Raw genomic sequence first — 8,342 nt, forward strand, 5'->3', positions numbered from 1 at the left:
ATCGTTCTCCTCTGCGCCCTGAGGCCCGACCCCAGATCTGAGATCGGCAAACCCCTGCGTGCCAGGCAGGCGAACTTGGCATTCTCCCTAGCAAAGGGAGGGCTCCTGGCCTGAGGCCTCGCCAAAACATGCAAGAGGGATCCCAACTCCACAAATTTATGCGGGGAGAAAAGGACCCGGCGCCTGGATAGATGTAGAGAAAGCAGGTCAGGGGAAGGAGAAGATTCCCCAACGCACCCACTTTCGGGACAGTATTTTCCCTCGAGCCTTCCCTCCCACCACCTCTTTAGGGGCACCTGCGCTGCCGTCGGGACTACCACTGCAGCTCCACTGAGATCAGCTCCCTTCCGGGATTGCTCCTTGCCCCTGGGGGCGACACCAAGTGCCCCTGAAATTGTTTCCAGAAGCCTGGGAGTCGGGGGACTGGACCGGGGGGCGGGGAGTCTCGGCGTCGTGACTGCGCCCGCCCCGCCGCGCCGGGAGGCGCCCCTGGCGACCGCCCTGAACGCCACACCCTCGGCACGGCCCTGGCCCCGCCCCCGCCCGGCGCTCGTTCGCGGCCAGGGGAGGCGTGTGCTGCTTCTGCAGCCAGCGAGAGAGGGAGAGAGGGATGCATATTGGAGGAGGAATTCAGGCTTAACAAGTGATCGCTGCTGTCTAGGATTTTGTTTCTTTTCGGGGAACCTTGACTTCCTTTCCCAGTCCAGCCCTGCTGTGCTGAACTCCAGAGGAACCAGGAGTCTTGGGGTCTTTTCTGGGGCAGTCCGAATCCGATCCCCACCCCTAGGCTCTCGCAGCGAAGACTCCGTGCCCCCCTGGCCGGGCAGCAGAACTTGTCTTGTGGATATTTTGGAGCGTTTCACCCGCCAAACCGGAGTGATTTCTTTTACCCCCCCCCCCAAGATCATTCTTCCCCTCCTCCAGCTGTTGCAGCTTGAGGGGGAAAAAACAAATCAACGGGGGATTTTCTTTATTTTATTTTTCACCCCTCCTGGGAATGGTGAGTATGATACCTTTCTTATCTTTTCTCCACCCTCCTCTTTTAGCTGTTAAGAAACTGTGGATATTTGAGGGATAAATAATATCGAGAATGTGACAGAAGGGCATGAATGGAAGGCGGTTAAAAATAAACCAGGAGGTGGGAGAAGGGAGGTGCAGATGCTACGCGGCGCTCCGGGGGCCAACCCGAGGATGGGGTAAGTGTGCCCTGCTTAATGTGCCCAAGCGGGAACCTAGGTCTGGGCGGCGAAGGTGCAATTAAAGATGTCGTTTTTCAACGAGGTGGGATTTAGATTTAGCAGCATTTTGCCTCATCCCAGCCTCACCGGTTCATTTCATTTGGGAACAGCTGGTGAACGGGTCTGTATTGATGCCTCTCCCAACATTCTGGATTTGCGTGCATTTTCTGAGCGTTTGAGCAACCCATAGGGACTGTGTAAATGGCGTGCATTGAAGTATACATTTCTTATAGTGTTGGCCTTTCTGGTTCTGATGGATATATATGTATATATCCATATCCATATATATGTATATGTATGTATGTGTATCTCTCTCTCTCTCTCTCTCTCTCTCTCTCTCTCTCTCTCTCTCAGAAAAGATTCAGGTACCACCCTAACACAGTTGCAGGAATTAGCACTGAGAGATGAAAACAGCCTTGTTGTTGGGGGATGAGAAGAGGAGGGGTAGGATGCTGGGCTGGTTTTGGGGGCACAGGGATTGAGAAAGAGATAGTCTGCAAAATCCCACTAGTTCAGTGGTGTTAAAAAGGAAGGGAAATTCCCCTGCAAAGGTCTCTCCCATGAAGGGTCCTGGGAATCTGAATAGATTGTCTTAACATGAATACCTTGAGAAGGAAGAGAGATTTTTGAGCCTGTCTGGTTTTTTTTTTTTTTTGGGGGGGGGGGTGACTTCTCTTCTTTTCTCTTTATGTATCTCTCTCTTTCTTTTCTTTTTCTTTCATCAGGAACAGTGAGGTAACTGGAATCCAATCAAAAGGAAGGCAGTTTGCTTTTTGTAAGGTGAAGGAGGGAGTTAGATAAACTAAACCTAATAAAATCATGCAAATAAATAAATAAGAAATTATTTGGTGTGGAGCAGAAGAGGAGGGCTAGATCTTTCTCAGAGTTGATGGTGAATAAGGCCCTGTAGTTCATCATATTCTGGGAGTGACTTTGGTGGGAGTGGGTGTGCATAGTGTACAAATATATGGCACTTCAATTACACTGGGACTATATTTAAATAGTGCATTATAATTGTTGGTAGGAGTTGGGGAAGAAACGGAGCAAACTCTTGGGCTATTTGGCCTGTGCAAGTCTTTAAGGGATGTTGGCCTAACACTCCACTGTGAATGTAATCTCTAGGTGGCTTTATAAGTAAGCATTTAGAGACTTTCTAATGGTAAACACTCCCAAGTATGTAATGTTCAAAGTTGGGCAGAAGTAAGGGGAATGTCACACAAGATACCTTCAGAGGTATATTTAGTGGGTTAGGCTCCATCAGTCTCCACTCTTATCCTATGAGAATGTGTGTGATTGGGATGCTCTCTGTTTGCCACTTCCCTCCTTGTTACTTCATAATGTGAGCTTGTTTAGGTTGCAAGGTAGACAAGATCAGCAGGTGGTCAAGAGCTGAACCCTATTAATGGCTTCAGAAAGCCATTTCTCTACGTTTCCCAAGTGTTTCCAGTAATAGAAGCTAGTGGATGCCCTGCATTCTGGCTGTCATCATCCTCTCCAAATCCCTGGGTCATCCTCTGCATTCTTAGAAGTCCTGTCGGACAGAGTGAAAATAAGAATCAAGAGGAGATAGGACACACGGCAGGAGGTTTTATAGGTTGGAGCTGAGGAGATGAATTCACTTGACCTGAGAGAGCAAACTAAAGAAGAAGGGTCAGGGATAGCAGGTGACAGTGGGAAATGATTGGGACTACTGGGAGCAGGATGTGGGAGATTGGAAATGAAGGTGTAGGGAGAAGACAGAGGGTAGGAGACACAGGTTAAATTATAAGGGTATAAAGTGTGATTGGCCAAGAGCAAAGTCCACACAAAATAGGACTTAAAAAATAAGGCGATCTTTCCTTGAGAAGAGTGTTGGAGGAACCATTAAGGTGAACATGGAGGAAGTGCAAAGAGAGAAGATGATTATTAGAGATGTGGAAACTAGGATTAACTTCTAGGATGGGGGTGATAGGAATCTGGGGAAGAGAAAAACAACAGGGGCATGCTTCAGGGAGTCAGGGAATGCCAACTTCATTCCACCATTGGGGAGTGTCAGAATGCTATGGATGTTCTCACATTCCATCTTTCCCCTGCTACAAATGGTAGCATAGGACATGTGCCTTTGAGAATGGGTAGATAGACAATAAAGCATAGATTACTGTCTTGTTATTCATAACTGCCAGTGTTTATTGCCATTCATTATGCATGGTGTGCTATTCTGTCAACTCCCATTATCTCACTTGATCCTTACAAAGGTGGGGTGGGGGTGTTCGTATTGTGTTGTCTCCATTCTGTAGATGAGGTGATTGAAGCTCATTCAAGTAGTAGAAGCTGCATTGAAAAACACCCCTTTTACTGACTTCTCTACTCCTCAGACAAGATAGAGAGAAATGGCAGGGCGCTAAATTCAGAAATATTTTATGAGTGGAAACTTTTTAAAAAAATGCCTTCAGATAAATGAATGATGGAAGAAGCTTTCAAGTAACAACACTGTGATTGTGGAAGGAAGAGAATGATAGTGAGTGTTAAAACCTGGCACTGAGGAAGGGAAAAGGGAAGCAGAGCCATGTGGGTAGAGAATGGAGAGGAGAAAATACTTGAGTTGTTGCAAAGTAGACTGAGCTGAAATAATAAGAAGAAGGAGAGAAGGTTGTTGAGTGAGAGAGAGAGATTTAAGAGCAGTCTGCCCCACACTCTTGAAAATTTATGGTCTCTTCTTGTGTATTATGATTTGCCTGAGGACCAGAGAAGGAAGTGTATGTGAAGTAAAATTCTCAGTTGGCTCTTTATGATTTCATTCCTCTTTTTTTCCCCTATGCTTGTTTCCCAACCTTTTTCAGGTGAAGAGCTTCTGTATGATTTTAGCTGAAGGATGCTTTGCATTCCCTTAATTTCTATGGAGACCTCAGAGCAGTTTTTGCATCTGATGACACCTCATCTTGTACCTTCTCTACCTCCCAAGGTCTTTGCCTCTGTCTACAGCTTGGCATTGCCTGTGGGTCCAGGAAGCCTTTGATGAACTTAAGGGCAGAGGCTGGAGAATCATCTTGATAGACTGAGCAGCAATGGATGGACATACTTTAAGCCACATCTTAACATGGGTCAAACCATCACTAGAAGGCAAGTGCTAAGACAAAACATTTATTTGCAATTTATTTAAATTTGATGGCTCAGGATTTGGACAATTTCCATGGCAGAAAAATATATTTCATTTTCTAGGCACAACTGCTGGCTGTCAGATACTTCCTGCTTTTGAATCTTGCAGCATCATTACCGACCGCATCCCAGACATATTTCCAAATTTGAACATCTATCCCAAAACATAGATGTTCAGGAGATACCAACATTTTCTGACTTAGGTTTGAAGAGTGCTAGGCTATGTATCTAGACTAGCCAAGCCCTGGAGAGCAATGTTGAATCCCCAAGAAGAGAGAGCATGGGGCGTGCTGATTTAAAAACAGAAAATGCAAAGTTGGACTGAAAATATCCTTAGTCTTCCAAGCAATCTGCTTAAGGGTTCCAAACTTACCTTCATTTGGTGAGAAAAGAAGCTGCCCTATTTTTCTTTCCTCTTCTTCTACAACTGGAACCAGCCATTTCCCACAACCACCACCATGGAGGTTGCAATGGTGAGTGCGGAGAGCTCAGGGTGCAACAGTCATATGCCTTATGGTTATGCAGCCCAGGCCCGGGCCCGGGAGCGGGAGAGGCTTGCTCACTCCAGGGCAGCTGCAGCTGCTGCTGTGGCAGCTGCCACTGCTGCTGTTGAAGGCAGCGGGGGTTCTGGTGGGGGGTCCCACCACCACCACCAGACACGTGGGGCCTGCACCTCCCACGACCCTCAGAGTAGCAGGGGTAGTCGAAGGAGGAGGCGACAGAGGCCTGAGAAGAAGAAAGTCCACCACAGGCAGAGCAGCTTTCCTCACTGCTCGGACCTGATGCCCAGTGGTTCTGAGGAGAAGATCCTGAGGGAGCTGAGTGAGGAGGAGGAAGAAGAGGAGGAGGAGGAAGAGGAGGAGGAGGAGGGAAGGTTTTACTATAGTGAAGATGACTATGGTGAGGAAAGTTCCTACACAGACCTGCTGCCTCAGGATGAAGGGGGTGGTGGTGGCTACAGTTCAGTCCGCTATAGTGACTGTTGTGAACGTGTGGTGATAAATGTGTCTGGCCTACGCTTTGAGACCCAGATGAAAACTCTGGCCCAGTTTCCAGAGACTTTGTTGGGTGACCCCGAGAAGAGGACTCAGTACTTTGACCCTTTGCGCAACGAGTATTTTTTTGACCGGAACCGACCCAGCTTCGATGCCATCCTATATTATTACCAGTCAGGAGGCCGCCTGAAGAGGCCAGTCAACGTCCCCTTTGATATCTTCACTGAGGAGGTGAAGTTCTATCAGTTGGGAGATGAGGCCCTGCTCAAGTTCCGTGAGGATGAGGGCTTTGTGAGAGAAGAGGAGGACAGAGCCCTGCCAGAGAATGAATTTAAAAAGCAGATTTGGCTTCTCTTTGAATATCCAGAGAGCTCCAGTCCTGCCAGGGGCATTGCCATCGTGTCTGTCCTGGTCATCTTAATCTCCATTGTCATCTTTTGCCTGGAAACCTTGCCTGAGTTCAGGGACGACAGGGATCTGGTCATGGCACTGAGTGCTGGTGGGCACAGTGGGTTGCTGAACGACACCTCGGCACACCACCTGGAAAACTCAGGGCACACGATATTCAACGATCCTTTCTTCATCGTGGAGACAGTCTGTATCGTGTGGTTTTCCTTTGAGTTTGTGGTCCGTTGCTTTGCTTGTCCTAGCCAAGCACTCTTCTTCAAAAACATCATGAACATCATTGACATTGTCTCCATTTTGCCTTACTTCATCACCCTGGGCACCGACCTGGCCCAGCAGCAGGGGGGTGGCAATGGTCAACAGCAACAGGCCATGTCCTTTGCCATCCTCAGGATCATTCGTCTGGTCCGAGTGTTCCGGATCTTCAAACTCTCCAGACATTCCAAGGGCCTGCAGATCCTGGGCCACACCCTCAGAGCCAGCATGCGGGAACTGGGCCTTCTGATCTTCTTTCTCTTCATCGGGGTTATCCTCTTTTCCAGCGCTGTGTATTTCGCAGAGGCGGATGAACCCACCACTCATTTCCAAAGCATCCCAGATGCATTTTGGTGGGCTGTGGTAACCATGACAACTGTGGGCTATGGGGACATGAAGCCCATCACTGTGGGGGGCAAGATCGTGGGGTCCCTGTGTGCCATTGCGGGTGTCTTAACCATTGCTTTGCCAGTGCCAGTGATTGTCTCTAACTTTAACTATTTCTACCACAGAGAGACTGAAAATGAGGAACAGACGCAGCTGACACAAAATGCAGTCAGTTGCCCATACCTCCCTTCTAATTTGCTCAAGAAATTTCGGAGCTCCACTTCTTCTTCCCTGGGGGACAAGTCAGAGTATCTAGAGATGGAAGAAGGGGTTAAGGAGTCTCTGTGTGCAAAGGAGGAGAAGTGTCAGGGCAAGGGGGATGACAGTGAGACAGATAAAAACAACTGTTCTAATGCAAAGGCTGTGGAGACTGATGTGTGAGTCGCTCTCTCCACACTCCACTGCCCTCCCCCAGCATCTCCAAATATATTTATGCATAGAGAGTGCAGTTATGAAAATGAAATATGCAAATGAGTCCAATGCATACAGTAGTACGCCATTTAATGGTAATACATGGCATAATTGTTACTAAACTTGTATTACATATCACATAAAGGATACATCTTGGAGAAGAGGGAGGCTTAAATAGGAGCAAATCTATCTTTATATTTTTTATTAGAATGCAAGATTTTTGCACATTAACTGGAAAAGATGTTAATAGTACAGATGGTTCCATGGAGAGAATGTGTGTGTGTATGTGAGCGTGTGTGTACATGTGTATGTGTAAGTAAATTGTCAACGTTGTTGGTAATTGTGCAGTGATGGGGAAAGTTGGCATTTTGAAGTATTTACTATGTAAGAACTAATGAATTTGAACAGTCATTTATCAGTGCTTTAATAGCATCTCCTATGTCTTTGGATTCTGTAGTTGTTTTTTAAAAATTGTAAGAATTATTGTGTAGAAAAAAAAGAAAGCAAATTATTTAATAGAATATAGGTCACAATTTTATCTTGGATTTAATTAAAGTTTATTTTTAACTGGAAATTAACTTTTAAAAAGGCTGTAGGGGCCTTTAGAAATTGATTATATTTTATTATTAATTTTGGGAAGATATGATAGCAAATGCCTAACATTATGGAATAAATGAAATTGGAGAAAATGTAACAAGTATTGTTCACAGGTAACAGGACTGGATTTTTTTTTCTTTTGCACTACTTTATATGCTGAAGATTGAGAGAGACTTCATACTGTGAATGTTTACTAATGTAACAGTTCAATGACAATCATTGAAGAATGATTTCTTAGTCTTATTTTATTGTTCTCTTCTTTATGTGAGATTAATGACCACACAGGTAACAACAGCACATGATTCTCTCCAATTTTAAAATCTAAATAACTGATCTACAAAGGGACGATGAAGTAAAGTTTAGCAACTGAATCTTCTGAAATTGATCTGTTACAATGATGCTTCAGAAACAATACTATTTTAAATATTTCTTCTGCCTTTTAAATCCAGAATAATTTAACCAAAGTTAATGCATGCACTGAAAGAATTCTTGAAGAAATATGATGCCCAGCAGCTACAGTGATTATGGCTTAAGATCTTTTTCTATTAAATGTGCAACATAAATGATGGATTTATTAAGTTTATGCTTTTTTGTGTGTGTGTGTGCAGCTACAGAGAGCAGAATGGTGGGGATTCACCTCAGATTTTAGTATTCTGTTTGCTCACATGGATGTAAGGAAGTATTTTGTCAAAACATTTGGTTTCATATCACCATCATTATCATCATTATTAAAGGATTTTATGACACATGTAACTGCATTTAACTCAAAATAAGGTATTCTAGAATGTGAGTAATAACTAGTGTTCCACCTTTCCTAAGTCTTAATAGGATGTAAGTTAGAAAACTCAGTGTACATACATTGGAGGCCTCACTCTCCAATGTTTTTTTTCTATTTTTTTTTTTTTTTTAGCTTCTATTC

General features: G+C 45.0%; 1 protein-coding gene across 1 annotated transcript; it reads left to right on the forward strand.

The window, feature by feature from the left end:
* Positions 1–550: 550 nt before the first annotated feature.
* Kcna4 (potassium voltage-gated channel subfamily A member 4) lies at positions 551–7,993 on the forward strand. The gene is made up of 2 exons (XM_046467523.2): positions 551–1,000; positions 4,058–7,993. Exon 2 carries the CDS (start codon positions 4,832–4,834, stop codon positions 6,794–6,796), a length of 1,965 nt encoding a protein of 654 aa, XP_046323479.1. The 5' UTR covers positions 551–1,000; positions 4,058–4,831; the 3' UTR covers positions 6,797–7,993.
* Positions 7,994–8,342: the final 349 nt, after the last annotated feature.

This window comes from Marmota monax, unplaced genomic scaffold (genome assembly GCF_021218885.2).
Source record: "Marmota monax isolate L192 unplaced genomic scaffold, Marmota_monax_Labrador192_F-V1.1 WCK01_AAM20220418_F8-fsc00135, whole genome shotgun sequence".
In the NCBI taxonomy this organism is placed as follows: domain Eukaryota; kingdom Metazoa; phylum Chordata; class Mammalia; order Rodentia; family Sciuridae; genus Marmota; species Marmota monax.